Source organism: Idiotropiscis lumnitzeri, chromosome 12 (genome assembly GCF_059441095.1).
Source record: "Idiotropiscis lumnitzeri isolate Australia: NSW breed Sydney's pygmy pipehorse chromosome 12, RoL_Ilum_1.0, whole genome shotgun sequence".
Lineage (NCBI taxonomy): Eukaryota > Metazoa > Chordata > Actinopteri > Syngnathiformes > Syngnathidae > Idiotropiscis > Idiotropiscis lumnitzeri.
This window is the reverse complement of record NC_142402.1, coordinates 9,653,942-9,671,149: the sequence shown is the minus strand read 5'-3', so window position 1 is coordinate 9,671,149 and position 17,208 is coordinate 9,653,942. Positions and strand designations below refer to the sequence as shown.

The 17,208-nt window shown below is 39.6% G+C and overlaps 1 protein-coding gene across 7 annotated transcripts; it reads left to right on the top strand.

The window, feature by feature from the left end:
• The first annotated feature begins 131 nt into the window (after positions 1-131).
• On the top strand, positions 132-15,533 carry agfg1b (ArfGAP with FG repeats 1b). Of its 7 annotated transcripts, none has more exons than XM_088311615.1 (12): positions 132-441; positions 5,746-5,839; positions 6,113-6,228; positions 7,793-7,931; positions 8,011-8,167; positions 8,300-8,407; positions 9,174-9,315; positions 9,536-9,615; positions 11,623-11,715; positions 12,582-12,743; positions 14,045-14,139; positions 15,222-15,533. In XM_088311615.1, exons 1-12 carry the CDS (start codon positions 275-277, stop codon positions 15,279-15,281), a joined length of 1,413 nt encoding a protein of 470 aa, XP_088167741.1. In that variant the 5' UTR covers positions 132-274; the 3' UTR covers positions 15,282-15,533. The 7 variants fall into 7 exon arrangements, with proteins under 7 accessions (XP_088167741.1, XP_088167739.1, XP_088167740.1 ...); XM_088311613.1 differs by having other exon boundaries at positions 9,536-9,630; XM_088311614.1 differs by having other exon boundaries at positions 8,297-8,407.
• The last annotated feature ends 1,675 nt before the right edge of the window (positions 15,534-17,208 follow it).

Sequence of the window (17,208 nt, the reverse complement as noted above, 5' to 3'; positions counted from 1 at the left end):
TCGTGTGTAACCAGCCTGGCAAGACATTCTGGCTCGTGACATTTTTTTTGTCAATGGGAGAAGTGTAATTCTGTCCTGTGGGTGGCGCTTTGACTGGTGAAGCTGCTCGGTTTATTGTCTTTTTAACCGCAGAAGAAGAATTTTGTCAGTCGCCTGCCTGAGCCCTCAGCAAGGAGCCTGCCGCCTGTCTCCCTCCCTTCTTCCCCGCCCGACCGAGTGACTGTCTCTCTACCCGGCCGCTGCCGTCCAACGCGGGCCCCCTGTATATCCCACCATGGCGACCAGTGCGAAGCGAAAGCAAGAGGAGACTCATTTGAAGATGCTCCGGGAAATGACGAGCCTTCCCGCGAATCGGAAATGCTTCGACTGTGATCAGCGCGGCCCGACCTATGTCAACATGACAGTGGGCTCCTTCGTCTGTACCACCTGCTCCGGCATCTTGTAAGTCCGATTCTCATTTTTTTGTCGTCCACCCGGTGTGAACGAGGTGTTTTCCAGGAGCGAAGGAGAAAGCTGGGGAGCTCAGCCGGTGGCTGACTAGGCGGTTCCGTTAGCACGTATGCTAGCGTTCAAGTCGAGACAGGCTGGGACGCTAAAACTGGTTCAGTCCCAGGCCGTGGTCTTGTGTTCGGCTACATAAAAGCTTGAATTGAAGCTTTGAATGGAGTCTTCAAAGGCACATCCAGGCTGGAAAAATGTCCAAGTGGATTAGTGGAATATGGTCTCATGGGTGTTGTTGGTGTGGGCATGGTGAGCGACGTAGTGGGTTGTCAGATCTGGCGAAAGTACTCCTACCCTGCTGCAATTACAAGCACCGATGCAATTTCTTCAGTGCACAGGAAGATTCTGAAATTTGCAAAAGTCATCTATGTACGATAAAAGTACAAGTACAAATGTAACCCATTTAGCCGAGTAAAGGTTTTGCCCAAAAGCACAGACTTTGGTAAACGTGCATTTCTTTCTGACATACTTGTGTAGAAAATGGTAAAAGTAAAAATGCTAATTTAAATCCTTTATTTCAATAAAACAAAAGTGCAGTATTTCCATACAAAACTACATTTTCCCCTTCACTGTGAGTTATATAGAGGTGTCAAAATAACCTATATTTAAAGGCCCTTTGTAATGCTGCAAACATTAGCACTTATTTTGTTTTATTTTATATTTCTATATATTTTGTATTTCTGGACTTAAAACTGATGCTTGCAGAAAAAAAATCTCTCCAAAATGGACTTAATAGTAATTTCACGATTGTTTTCTGGTGGTTTTCACATGGTATTATAAAGAAATAAAACATTTGAAAAGCAGGATGACTAGAAAAGCAGGATGACTATTTGCTGCTCCTTAACTTTACCATTGTCAGGAATAAAGAGAAGAGGATTCATTTTGCCAAGATGGTCAATTTTTCAACAACCACCTCAATTTATGTATTTTTTTTAAACAGGAAAATTATATTAGCTTGTATTTTCAATGTTATGAATTTGTTTTGGAGAAATCAATACGAAACGAAGGCGTTCAAAACCGCCTCCTGGTAACGAGCTGTATGGCCATGCCCCCCTCTCCTCCCTCCATGTCTTGGTGGGAGTCACGCCAGTGACAGAGGACAATTTGTCCAATCAAAGTCATTGTAAATATGTCGCTAATAATGTCAAAATAACAGGAGCAACCACCCCCAGAATGCATCTCAACATCACTACTTTTGCATACTTCAGCCTCTGAAAACATGACCAAGCAGTTAGCCTTTCCAAGGCTGACTTAAAAGAGCAAGAAATGAGCAGCCCATGTGCATCTTAGGTGCACTTTTTGTCACGTCTTTTTTTCCCCACATTGGCTTCTAGGAGTTTTTTTTTTTTTTTTTTTGCACGGTGAATTGCCCAGAGGTTGTTATAGAGTCCCACTTTGACATTTTGACAAGCCGACCTCCTGGGCTTATATTTATCTGAAATTGCCGCATACAGGCCTCCCCACTCGCACCGCAAAGCCGCTGTATCTCTGGCTGAACAGCGTGCCCCGCTATGGCATGGCCAGCTTAAGACCGTGACATGGAGGTCTGCAGAGGGTGGTCGCGACGCAACATAGCACCGGCGACTAGACATAGACTGGCTGAGATGGGGACAAAAAAAAACTCCAAAGAGGAGTGTGTGCCAATCTGCAGCTTTAGTCATCACAAAAGAAGCCTTTAAATCATTGTGGGTTATTTTAGGGGGGTGGATTTTAGTGCTGACATAATTTTTACTCTCAGACCTATTTCATAATTGCTCATTGCCCACGTTCACCCCAATCAAGTGTGTCCTTAATAAATCGCTCAACATGAGAACAGCTGGCCGTGGCCACTTCTGGCATTTGTGATTGGGTAAATGGATTGTATGTAAGTGGAATTGCTGTCTCGCAACAACGTGTTGTTACAGCTATTTGACGTGATTTTGGCGACATTAACTGTTTGTTCTCAAAATCAAAAATATTCTACATTTTCATAAACAACATACACGCTTTTAATCAATTTTTGTTTGACCAAAATGAAATGATTTCCGGACGTTACAGGATCTGCTTTCAATATAAATACTCAAGTGAATTACAGATACGGAACCTGAAATATCTGCCCAAGGTCTGTGATAAAATATTTTGACTTTTGTTACTCCCCCCACAACTGGTCACACATTTTGTGTGCATAGAAGGACTGAATCTTATCTTTACTTGAACAGGTCCTCATTAAGGTGTGGCAGAGGCAGCTCCCACAACTCTCCTTGACGTTCTATGTGACATCCATTGTGGGTCAATGGGCCACTTCTCGTTTTCACCCCAAAAAACAAACACATTGGGAAATCATCGCCGTTGAGCAACGTTCTCACGGCGTGTGAAGTGGGCTAAACGTTCAGTTGTATTTCTAGTTCAATCATTGTACATGCTGTGACATGCTTTACAAATCTGGGTCTATGGCTTAAATGGACGTTGGTACATCAAACCAGTGTTTCCTACAATTAATTGTGCACAAGTCACATTTTATATTTTTAGCCTAATAATATAAATAAATATAAGAATATAGATATATAAATAAGAAAAAACATTTTTAGCATGCATATTTTTTTGTTGTTCATTTGGTAAGAAGTTAAAAATGACCTGGACAAATATGCTAATAGGCTAACAATATTGGAATATTGGCCCACCACCAATTAAAAATCAGTCACAAAGTTTATATCCAGATATTTATTTTGTTGTCTCAATTTATTTACAAATTTACCGAGACATTGTGAACCCATCTATTATCTATACTGCTTCTCCTCACAAGGGTCGCAGGGGGTGCTGGAGCCTATCCCGGCTATCTTCGGGCAGTAGGCGGGGTACACCCTGAACTGGTTGCCAGCCAATCACAGGGCAAACATAGACGAACAACCAGCCGCGCTCACACTCATACCTCGAGGCAATTTCGAGTGTCCAACATGCCAAGCATGTTTTTGGAATGTGGGAGGAAACCGGAGTACCCGGAGGAAAACTACTCAGGAATGGGGGGAACAAACTCCACGAAGGCCGGAACCGGAATTGAACCCACAACCTCAGCACTGTGAGGCCATTGTGCTAACCAGTCGGCCCACCGTGCTGTATATCATGATCCCAAAGTGTTTTAATTACCCTAAGTAATAAATGAATTAGTACACAGATTAATTGTATTCACTGCTCCTAGTGGAATTGCAACGGCGCGAGCACTGAACACGCAGACTGACTCGCAGTTAGCCAGTTAACAGCCAGTTGTTAATCTGAGCTCACAACTGCCAACTCTACACTCTCATTGGCTAACGCCCACGTCAGTCACCCTGGCAGACCCCGCCTTCTTAAAGCCGCTCAGTCACCGGTGTTATAGTATGGAACGTGACAAAGGTGGCCCAAGTGGACAACAATGATACTTGCACCTGACATACACATTTTGTTGCTTATTGGGTCTAAACATTTTTGTACCTGATTATCTGATGGCTAATCGGTCATAAACTGATTATGAAAATATTTGATAGTTGCTGCCCAATATCTGTCATAGATATCACGCTTCCTTATGGAAAACTCTTTCAAATCCGTTTTCCTCATTCTATGGGAGGAAAGGAATTGCGGAATTGCATTTACCAGCATTCTCACATCCTTCCATAATTTCTACTCAGCACGGACTATGACCTAACCTCTCCAGTACAGTACCGCCAGTGTTGTTTTTAAATCCCTTCCCGTAGGCAGGTTTTTCCACCAAGAATTCTCCACTACCCCTCCACCAGTCTTTTGGGAACTCTCCACAGCCGGAAGCCTCCCCAGCAGCTTTTTAACAGGCCTCGTGTGTTTTGACAAGAAAGCGTAGCCTCACGTATCCCTCCGAGTAAACAGCAGACCTAATAGCGTATGATTTGTTTTAAATCCAGTGTTTCGTTTCTTTGTTATAGACTGTAAAGCGGTTACACAGAAAGTGTGTATTCATAGAGTCAAGCATTCACGTTAATTCTGTTGTGCAGCTAAAATGTGAGCTAAAACTGAATAGAATGTTCTGAGTCTGAACAACTGAACCGACATTTCTCTCTGCCAAAGAATAAAATCTGTAATAATTGTTGCCTTCGAAACAAATTCATGGCATTTCATTTCATCTGCAAATTTGATTTGATATAAAAAGTAAATTGAGTTATGAGCTTGGTCACAGAAAAAAAATGAAGGTACCACTGTATGAAACCTTTACTAACTGTTGAGCCAATGTTTGAAGTAACAATTAAAATGTGTTCATTACCATACTACCAGTATAGGGTGAAATTGACTTGATACTAAAACACTATGAACACTTCCTCTAAATTTAGTGACGAATTTCGTTAATAAACATCTTGTCACCTTCTCATTGTTGAAATGAAACCCATCTCCCGCATAGCGCTAAAGCATATGGCAACTAGACCGTCAGCGGCTAGCGTGAGAGGTAAGGCTACGTTCACACTGTGTTTCCGGCAACCACGGCAGACCCGTTTGCTCAAAACACAGTGTGGCTAAGGATTTTGGGGATTTATTTCCCTGTCTAGAAGGGGGGTCCCTCACATTTTTCACATTCTGTCTCGGCTTTCCATGGATGAACCTTTGGGCATGATTGTCGCCATGGCAGATTCAACTCGAGTTCCTCTGCCAGCCCTGGAGCACACACTGCCACTCAAATTTTGGATATTACTGTTCGATGCGGTGCTGACAGTTGATGATCCTTTTGCAAACTAGCTAAAAAATTCTGCTGACCCGACTGATTCCTCTGTTGGAATTTTCTTTGCATCCTGTCTTTGTTTGGTATATACTCTTGGTATAAACTTTATGCTCGTGTGTACACACCAGAGATGTCCCTTTCGTAATGTAGTTTCTTGTGAGAAAATTGAATGTGCGTGTCTGGTGCAGTCGTCGTATGTCTTCAAAGTCTTCAAAATGCACATCTTTGATTGCAATTTTATGTAATGGAGGACTCGTGGTTTATTTTTGTATTTATTTCAATGGCTTTTATGTTTAAACCCAAGTCTGCGTACAAATTATATTTCAACTTGGTTCTATTGAGGCTCCACACATTAAGCTTTCCAAGTGATTTACTCGCGATCGTTCAGCTTTGGTTTGAATTCAAGGAATGCAGTGGCAGCAAAAGCATGCCGCTGTTGTTTGGTATTGTGTTTTGTCTTCTCTGCTGTCACGCACACACACAAACACACATTGGGTTCCATCTGGCCCCTCTTATATTTTAGCTAACAAAAATCTCCCCCTCCACAGGCGAGGGCTGAACCCCCCACACAGAGTAAAGTCGATTTCTATGACGACTTTCACACAACAAGAAATTGAATTCCTACAGAAACACAGCAATGAGGTAACATACACTCGTGCAACATTGTCAAACATCTTTGAGTAGTCATGATGCTCTGGTTTTAATTTTGAAGTCATTTTTCGGCCTTTTTTAGATCTGCCTTGTCAACTTTATTGGCATTCCTTTTCCTGACTCCCCCCCCATTTCTCGTCGTCCCCTCCCCCTCTCTGCTACTTTGTCTCACCTCTCTCTCGGTTACCCCCACCAAACACCCCCTCTATCCCACCCTTTCCTGCCTCCCCCTTCATTCCTCTAAACCCCCTCCACACGCTATAGGTCTGTAAACACATCTGGTTGGGCCTCTATGATGACAGGACGTCAGTTGTTCCAGATTTCCGGGAGCCCCAGAAAGTGAAAGAGTTCCTCCAGGAAAAATATGAAAAGAAAAGATGGTATCCTAAATTTATTATTTTTTTGCCCCCCCCCCCCTAAAAAAAAAGAGATGTCATTAAATTATTGTTTCATTGTTTACAGCCACTACTGTACTTTAGGATTGACACCGTTAAGTAGAAATGATACAAAATGATACACCTTTGTTCTTATAATTTCTGCATTTAGCACCCGTGCCTTCAGTGGGGAATTCTTATCCATTTCTTAATTCCATCACTTGGCGATTATAAAAACCAATACTGTTCAAAAACAGAAAACAGTGCTGTTCACGGGGGATGGCAACCAACCCCTGCAGCGGATAGCAATAGTCAGTGATAGCCCCCCGACAAAGCGATTTGTAGTTGCATATGGATGCCATAAGTTTACGGCAAATTCCTTGAAGATGAGACGATTATAACTCACAAATGCTATGCATCTAGTATGTACACAATCATGAACTAATATTACATATACATACAACTATATTTAGTAGTCCAACCATTCAACACAAACAAACCACCTTCATATGAGGATCGTATGATAATATGCATGCACAGAGTGACATCACTCTTGGACTAACACATATGTGCTCTAACAAATGGTGTGAAGTCATTAAACTCACCTTTTGGCATCTACAGGCAATAGCAAATGTTAGGAATACAGGCTAATTCTAACCGCAAAGTAAATAACACCAGCTGTTAGAACCATGTGTCTGCATTTGGGAGGGAACCAGAACACAACTTTCACTTTCAAGTTTGACTGCACACAAGGGTGCATTCAAGGACCACCAATTTAATAGGACATCAAGATTCTACCGCCTGGTGCCAAATTGTAATATTATTGGCTACAACACAGTAATGGCATATACATGAGAAGTCTCTCAGGAAATAACGGAGGATAGGATCCGAAATAAATTGCTAATATGCAAATTTGCAAATGCTGACCCACAATTGCACTTGGGTTCACTGTATAACTGCACGTATTGTCCATGTGCCATGTGAATCATCTGAAGCAATTCAGAATGTATATAGTTCTGACAAAAAAAAATGTCAATACAGTACATCATATTCACCAGATTTGGTTGTCACTAGGCTAGCTCTGAACAACCAATCAGGAGATGGAAAAATGCAGATGTCATCAAATGCCAGCTTATTGGCGCTGTGAGGATGAATTTGAAATGGTATTTGCTAAAGTTGCAATGCTATTATAGTTAAATTACACGAGCCATCAAAACTGATTCTGAAGGTCCAGGGAAGATTAAATTGACATGGCAACACAGACAGGCTGAAATCTGATTGGACAAAATAATCTATCATCCTCATGTATAGTGGAAGCAGTGCCGCCTAGAAAATTGCTACCAGATGAGGAGGAGAGACTGTTGGGAATAAATTGTAACAATTTCATACAACTAATTTAAGAATTTATGTTGTAAATGTAGGTCAGTGATTCTGAGAGTTCATAGGCCAGCACAGAACGCCGCTGCTTGAGTAAATATTTACTGCATTTTAAACTCCAGTGTTTACCTTTACTCATGAAAATCAACATTCACAATCATTTTTTTCATTTTTATTTGCCCCAAATTTGAAGGTATGTGCCTCCAGACCAGGCCAGGTCAGTTGTAAGTGTCCAGGCATCTGTGTCCGGCTCCTCAGCCAGCAGCACTGGCAGTACTCCGGAGGTGCAGCCTCTCAAAACCTTGCAGCTTAACAAGACCCCACTTCGTCAAGTAAGCAAATGCACATTGTAACTCTTTAGGAATAGGATTTTGGTCAAATGTCTTCTTACCATTTGTGCCTTATGTCCAGTCCCCAGGAATCGGGCGCTCCCAGGCTCACATCACAGCCCAAGAGAAAAAGTTTGACCTGTTGTCAGACTTGGGTGGTGACATCTTTGCTGCTCCTCCCACCCAGGCTGTCGCCTCCACCAACTTTGCCAACTTTGCACATTTTCCAAGCCAATCAGGTAAACAAACCAAAACAAAAGAAATCAACAACCGCCTGTGTTTCAAAAACTCTGAATAATATACATCCTGTCATCATTCCATTCCATTACGCTTTCTTTCATTGTACAATTGGCCCTTGTTGTTGGCAGCAGCAACTCAGGGTAATACAGACAGCAACTTTGCCAACTTCGATGCATTTGGGAACACTGCAATTCCATCCCATCTGAGCACGTCACCCCCCTCAAAGTCCGTTTCCACAGGTACCCTCCCCCCTTCCATTTCCACCAGCTTGTCCACATTCACTCATCGCACTGTTTTTAATTTTTTATATTCATATACGTGGGTCTACATACTGTATATGGGTATCAGGTTGCAAAAGTCACATGACCAAACACAGGAAACAGGTGAGCCGTGGCGGTCGTTACCTGAGCTCTGAGCACTGATGTCATTTTCAGTCGACAGCAAATGGCAGTACTGGACAAAACGGTTTCACCTGACATGGGTGACAATGGGTATATTTCTATTCTTAGTTCATATTACAAAAATGCAATCTTAATCAGAATATCATATTTAGACTAGTAGGGGTGCATAGAACATATTACTGTAAAGACAATTTTTTACTTGACTTCCCCTGTAAATTGTAAAAGAGTAGGTGGTGGGAGTGACAGGGCAAGAAATATATTATGCTTCCTCTCGCATGACAGACCACCTTCAAGTTTTGATAGGCCTCTTACATTCTGTTACATTTAGTTTTGTTCACTCTAGTTTATTATGTCCGAATAGGTTTGCAATGCTCACCGTTATAGCTGTGGCACATTTTTGGGGGCCGTTTTAAAAATCATGGGGCTCAACCACGAATGTCATCTTTGCTCACCCCTGTCATCGATGGCTTGTCTTGGCCGCTGGAAACAGTGAAAACGCTGCCGAGCCAATTAGGAGGGCATTTTTAAAGCGTCTACCCAACTATAAAATATTGCATGTCAGAAAAAATTACATAATGCTGATATAAAATCACTATTTAAACAGGAGGAGGCGTTCCGATTCCGTCCAGGTCAAGTGCTCTCCCCATCCAGTCCCAAAGCGGGAGCCGCACAGAGGATCGCTACGCTGCTCTGGCGGAGTTGGACAACAAGCTTAGTTCCTCTGTAGGCAGCAGCAATGTACAAGGGTAAGAGACTAGTGGACATATAGTATACTTTTTTCCCTGTTTATGGGCGTAACTCTGCACATGTTCAAAATACTTGAATTAACTTGTTAATGATTTAATTGTTGTGTTTGCAAGAAGGCAGCTAAGTATTTCAGGTGTTGGTGAAAACAAAAGATTGATCACAATCTCTTATAGGAATATTATATGGCTGTAATGCAATAACACAGGCTTCTCATGACAGGAATTTATTTGGTCCAGTGCTTGGCTCCTCTCCGGCCCAGAATGCACCTGTTCTACCCAGCATGCAGCCTGGCTTTGGAGGTGACTCGTATCATGGCGATCCTTTTCAGAGTGCAAATTATTATTTTCGTCTTGTCATATGTCACCTACTCTGGCTAAAATGGATAAAAGTAGACATAATGGTTAAAATGTTTGATTTTGAGATTTCTTCAAATTCTTTATTATATAATTTCCCAGCAGCCCAACAATAAAGCTTATTGTCGGCGTGTATAAAAATAAGTGATCGGTCGACGATGTGCATCATTAGGTAATGTGTTTTGTAGCCGACTATAAGCGAGCGGGTTTTGGGGAACCTGCGTCATAACAACTCAGAATTCCTTGCCTCTAACGTAATTTCATAAGTGATTTCTATTAATACATGTGGCAACCAATGAAAGTCGAAAATACACCATGATGTGAGCCTCCAGCACAGAACGTAACAGAAGACGCACCAACTTTTTAAAGCTTGAGACCATCATGCAGAGACTGCATGGGAAAAAAAAAATGTATTTTCAGATTTAAATCAGTATTCAGAATCAAACACAAGCGTAATGAATAGAGGTGTGAATAAAACGGCTGCCTAACGACGACAGTACCTTTATAACAGAAGCGAATGTTGATACTCATGGGATCCAGAAACCGGTCTGTGTTTGTAGTCCAAATATACAGTTAATCTTCATATCCGGGATCCAGTCCATTTCTCCTTTTCATTGAATGTATTCGTGCTTTAGAGCAAGTTATGGTGCAAAACATTCAAAAGAGATTCACTCATCACTTCATGGTTAATCCATGTTTTGTTTTTTTTAAACAAGAATAGTCATTGTGGTTTGTCTTGTTTTAGAATGGAATAACATGATTTTTTTTTTTTTTTTTTTTTAAACGCTCATGTTTGGCTTTTTACACGAGACTCATGTAATTGTTTCCAAGTTTCAATAAGATGCTTCTCTGATGCCTCCCAGCAGCGATTGACAGTAAAGTGCACAGGCGTCAAATTTAAGGCCTGACGGCCACAATCCGGCTTGTGACTTTTTATTTGTCTTATGAAGGCAAATCATGTGCATCGAGTTTGTTTCTTGCAAATAGTCTTCACTGGAAACAAAACTGCGATATGAGATACGTCAAACTTTTTTGTTAGGAATCCCTCCTTTAAAATCAAATAATTGCACAATTATTTACTGGCTTCTGATTTTATATATTCAGCGCATATTTGGAGTAACTTGACGTACTGTATGTATAAAGTGTTAATGTGTTGCTTATGTTACTTCAAATCTATGTGGAATCATCAAAACTTTTTTCTTTTCTTTGTATGGCCAAATGTATTTTAGATCAATAAATCACACCAAATGGCAAATTATTTTTTTCATTGACACAAAAGCTTTAAATTAACCCACTGTGATAATTTGTCCTCATCAATAATAATAAAATATTTCCACAAGTAGCAAGAATAAAATACATAAGCTTTGGCTAATGATGCCTCTGGAGCCGAATTTGGAGCTCAATGGCATCTTCAAAGTTTTTATTTTTTTTTGTTTGTTTTTTTGGATTAAGCTGAATCACCATTTTTGGCCAGTAACATCTTTTGAGAGATCAGACCTTAGCGTTTAAAGAGTCAAAATCTCTGATGTTAAGAAATCCATCAGGGAGGAGATGAGAGCCATTACCAATTCAGTCTGTAAGAACGTCATGGACAACTTCGTGCTGCGCCTGAGGAAATACACGGAGCGAAATGGAGGCCATCTAGAACATATGCTGTAGAACGGAGAAAAAAAGGCCAAAGACCTTAGTGTTTTGATGTGATATTTTGAATATAATAAACTAGTTATGACCAAAGTTTCATTTCATTCGGACAAAACACGAAGAAACGGGGCCTAGTTAGAGTTGGAGCCCGTTTTTTTTTTTTTGGGTCACCCTGTATATACTGTGAATTTAAAGAGAATTAAGTATAGAATTAAATCTCAATTTTCATTTTTCTCCCATGAGGACCATTTAGCCAGAGCCGGTCACACGTATATTCAAAGCTTGCTTTTTAAAACCGACTCTTCCATTTAGGTGTCCCTTCTACAAATCCCTTCGTTGCTGCGGCTGTTGCCTCAGAGATGGCCACCAACCCCTTTCAGGCTAATGGCAGGGCTCCAGCGTCAGGTGTGTGCATTTTTTTTTAGCGCACATGAACATCTTTTCCTTGTGTTGTACTTAGTTGGGCTTAGGTCAGGGCTGGGCAAGGTATGGAATGCTCAGGGTCAGGGTCAAGGCCCACTTAATCTGTCCCACTGAGTATACAATATCAGGAGTCCTGTAATATTTACCCTCAAGTTTTTGATGCAGTGCCCCACTTAGGGATCGAAGGTCACAAGCATTCAATGTTGGTTTTTGGCCTTGCCGCTTGCATGCAATGATTTTTTTCCCCCCAGATTCTCTGATACTTTTGATGACCTTTCATACAGAAATCCCCAAATTCCTTGTAATTGTACATTTAGGAAGACCTGTGTGATGTGTTCGATGAGTGTTCCTCAACTTTCTCAGTCCTTTCCGCCACTTGTCCCAGCTTTTTGGGACAGTTAAGTTCATAATTATTTGCTAAAAACTAAGTTGATCAGTTAAAACATTAAATATCTCAGTTTTTGTACTGTATTAAAATACAGTAAATGTAAGTTAAAAATGAATTGCAAATAATTGTATTGTTTTTATTTATATTAATCACATCTCAAATTCAATTGAATTGGTTTGTATTGTCAAAAAAAACATTTTTAAAAATATAATGATTGAAATTTCATTACAAAAATACAATATTTTATTTACATATACACTGGTTCATTTTTTTTTATAAATATAACCCCTCATATATGATTGGCCTGGCCCATCTGTCCATTTTCAAATCCAAATGTGCCCTTGAGCACAATTGTTTGCCCACCCCTGAGTTAGATGTTCAAGTAAGCTTAGCTAATTGCCTGTGTTTTTAGAACTGTTTCCTCCTTGTCTTGTGTTTTTGTTGCGTATGTGTGTTGTAGCCGCCTCATTTGGTACTGGCTCTATGAGCATGCCCGCTGGCTTTGGGAATTCGTCTTCGTACTGCCTCCCGACCAGTTTCAGCGGAAACTTCCAGCAGCAATTCCCTGGCCAGGCCCCCATCCCTTATTCTCAACCCGGGGCCTACCACCCTCAGTCCAATGGTCAGTGGCCTCCCGCATCCCTGTGTCCTTGTAACCCTTTTATTTTTTTTTATCCTATGCAGCACCTGCTAGTGACTTCCTATGCATGCATTTCTCAGGCATTATGATTTTCTGAGCATGAGCCCTGGAAATTGTCGCTTCTGCATGCTGGGAACTGAAAAGTCACAGCTTGTCAGTGGCACCTTCTGCGCCGTGATTTGAGGTTGTCAGTTCATTGAATACTTTTATTTATATCAACGGTTCTCAAACTTTGTGAAGACAGGGACCCCTGACAGATAGGATTGTTTTTCAAGAAAGCAGCAATTATACTTAACTACCGCTTGTACAGCTAAATGCCAAAACATTCAAGACCTGGTCAATATAAAGTAATCAACCAAATTAAATGTTATTAAATAATTTTAAGGTGTGTGTTTCTGAAAAGATGGGAAAGCTAGACCATATACAGTATGTTACAACTATTCAACTCACTCTATCTGTCGAGTTGCTTTCTTATATTCTTCCCCTTTAAATTTCATTTTCAGTTTTCTTTTTCCCCTCTATCATGAAATTGCACCGGAGTGTTTTGGTTCTAAGATGTTTTTTTTACTATTTTGCAGTATAAGTGTCTAATAATGCAGATATTAATAAAGTCCAGAATATGTTGTGGAGATTCAACCGTAATTTAATGATTCCAAATGATGATGATGATGATGATTTTTTTTTTAATTACATGGTTGTGAATGGTGAAATGTTAGGTTAATGATCATATAAACCATGTAATACACTACTGAAAAGAGAATTGGAAAAAGTAGGAATTTTCTTTTGTTCAATAAAATAAAATGAAAATAATGATGTAAGGATGTCAGATTTTAAATGAACCCAAAGGTAAGATGAAGAGGACTACTATAATGGTTTTGTTTGTTTTATTGGTGTAGCAGTCCCCAAATATGCTGTTTATAATGCACTTTTTAAAAATGATCCCTTCGGCCTTGTGATGCCATTTCCACCCTGAGTGGCAAAATGGCCGCCCCCTAAGATGAATAAAAGCAGGTGTATTTTGGTGCATAATTTATATTCCGCAAGCACAATATTAATCAGAATACCATGTTTCGACTAGCGGGGCCCATATAAAACACATTATTGTCAAAATAATGTTTTGACTTGACGTACCCTTTAAGGCTCAGTCAACTCCTGAATGCAATTTGGCATGTTAGGGTCTGGGCCGCTCTCACTTTTCCCTTACTGTCTTACCAGCTCCTTATGAAACTGTTATTTGCTACTTTTTATAAATTTGAAGGTTCCTTTTTGTCTTTCTCCCCAAGGCCCTGCATTCCCAGTATATGGTCCAAACAAGCCCTCCATGACGCCGTTTGGTCAGCCAATGGCTGGTCCTGGCATGTCCAATAACCCCTTCATGGTGAGCATGCGTTGTCTCAAGTCACCGTTGTGCCCCTGTGACTGAAACTAGACGTGTGGTTTTCACATCATCATCATTTCAATGAAATACAGATCTTGATAGATTGAAATGCTACGTCATCAGTATGTAAATGAGGAAACTTTTAAAGCGCTTTGAGTACCTGAAGTAGAAAAGCACTCAACAAGTTAAAGCCCATTCCTCGTATTAATGTTGTGATGTTCTCAAAAGAGTTGTTCTTTTGAACGTCTCTTTTGGGGAGAATGATGAGAATCGATGAGGGAGCCATTCATTTTGTTTTTAGCAAATTTGGTATGATATTTGTTAATTTTGAAGCAGTCTGGTTAATTGTACAAAATATAAGGGTTACGTTTTTTTTCCAAATAAATTGTCATTACTTTAAACGTTTCAATAAATTTACGTTTAAAACAAGTGGGATTTTTTTTTTTAATGGTTGCTGGTTTACTGTATAATTGACAGTACAGAAAATGCGTTATTATTCTTATGCTTGAGTATATTTCACTTTGTCCCTTTTTACTTAAATACTTGAGTTGAATCGGCACTTAACACTTGCATAACCTTACTTTTGTTTTTGAATTGTGTATGTTATCAACAGTAGGGATGTAAAAATTCACTCAAGCCCCAATTTGATTCTAATTATTTGTAATTTTTTTTTATGATTGCTACCATGGTTGTCTCCGTGAGCTTGCGTGGTGCTGCCGCAATCCACAAAGGCAATTTGCGTTGATGTGTAACAGTTTAGTGAATTTTAATGCAACCAAAAAATATACACTATGCTGAGTTGCACTAATTCGGAGAAACTACCTATATATACATATTTCACTTTACTTAATCTCTAATCCGTTTTTTTTTAATGATGAAATCATGTGAATAAATTTAGGGGAATATTTTGTGCTAAAGAAAAGTAAAATAAACATTTTTATTTTTAATTTTGGTTAGAATTACCCTTAATACAATTTTTTTTCCATCTCTAGTATGCACACTATTAGCTACACATGCAAAATACGTTATGTACCTCAGTTTGCCATCTCTTCTCATTCCTGTGACCCTTCTTGTCATTTCAGGCGGGAGCTCCCACTGGGCCATTCCCTTCTGGTGGTACCTCAACCAACCCTTTCCTGTAGAACAACCCCCAGTCCTCATCACCAGAGGGCAGCATGCAGCACATTAGTCAACACACCGTTCAGTCGCTATTAGTGGCACTACATTTCTTTCCACACAAAGTTTACACTATGAAGGAGAACAAAAGACTTTATTGAAGACTAAGGGACTGTTAGGGTGAAAATGTTGGGGCTATATACAATACATTGTTTTTTATTATTTGTTTATGCCTGTACGCTGTGTGCATATCATCATTTGTAATCATATTTACGTATGATGGACCGTGTTGACAAAGGTGAGTAGCCACACCTTGTGTAAAAACCACTACACACTATTTTAAGTGAGGGTTTACAATTTACCATCCATGACCTGGGTTTGACCCAACCATGGAGATGCAGGTGTTTCATTTCAAAAAGGGATTTGTTTTTGTTATTTTAGCATGAATGCTACTAAACTGGCACTTAACGGTAGGGCCTAATTGTCCATGAATAGTCTTCGCAACTGGGCTAACGCTTGCCTATAACCAAAAGGAGCTTGCAAAAAATTGTGTAAATCTGCGCGGGTTGGTTGGCATGCTGTATTGCCGATAATGAAAATTGTGGAGCCAAAGGTCATCAGTTGGAAACCAAGGCCAGATCTTTGTGTAGCTAAAACTTAAGGCGAGTGGACATAAGCACAAATGCAGTGAAGCATCTCGAAAATTCAAAGCATCCAAATAACTTCTCGTTGTCAGATGAGCAGGTCTTTAATGTCAGCAACTTGTGGAACGCGTTAATTTGAGCTTTTTCAGCGTGGGTCTGACTGCATTCAGGTCTGAGTTTACACTCAGTTTAGGCCTTGTTTTATTATTGGTTTACTTTGACTCTGGACATGTATTAGGGTTCCAATTGTGCCGCTCGTGACTAACAAATAAATTTCATGTGTTTCTTGTCTTTGCAAGAATAGCTACGTCTATGTGTACATATATAAATATATGTATAAATAAATTAAAAGATTTTTAAATACGGCGTCTGTATGGTTATTTCTGCGAGACTCAACGGCAGCGCTTGACAAACTGATGTCCCCGGTTGAAATAATTTGCAATAAATTTTATGATTAACCAAGTGCATATTCTACATATGGGGGCCAATGAGCCAATAACAAATTAGTCCCTTCTACCTTTTACTGTAGCTTTGCAGAAATTAAAAGCTCTAATATGATTGTGATGCATCATCACATAAATGACATCATTCCATGAATAGTCGTTTATTTATTTCAAATGCATTTGAAGGCATGGAAAGGGAATAGTTTTATTTTTCTTGGCCAAATGTTTTTTTATGACAACATCCTTTGTGTTTTTAAAATAATAATGTACTTTTTTTAAAATAATAAAAGGCATAGCATTACGTGCCTGAATTATTTTAAAAATTGTTAAAATAATAAATTAAAACCCTAACCCTAAACCTTGTTTAACTTGTCTTGGAAAAATCCCACTACAACATCAGATTATCATTATTACATTGTTCTCATAACATTACTACCTTTTTTTTTCTTTAAAATTACATTTTGTTCCGGTAAAAAGACTTTTTCTTGCAAGTAGGCAGCTTTTCTCCTTATTTTTCTTTTAATCTTTGACATAACGGTGTAGACAGTTATGTTTTTCAAACACACTATATCTCCCGTCTGGAAAAAAGACAATATTTGACTTGGCTATGGCATTTGGAGTTTCACATGATACTTAAGTTTAATTGGCTTTCAGATTCTTATGCAATGCGTTTTAAAACTTAATCAAATTTCTCCCTTGGATTCGTGTTTGAGAACACCTAGGATACACTCAATTGTCATTTTTTTTTAAAAATGTGATGAATCTGATTAAATTATTGATCGTATTTTGTTAATTGTACTTTATGTAAGTAGGTAAAACATCACATGGCGTGAGTGATGCGTAGATACTGTACTGTGCATTACACG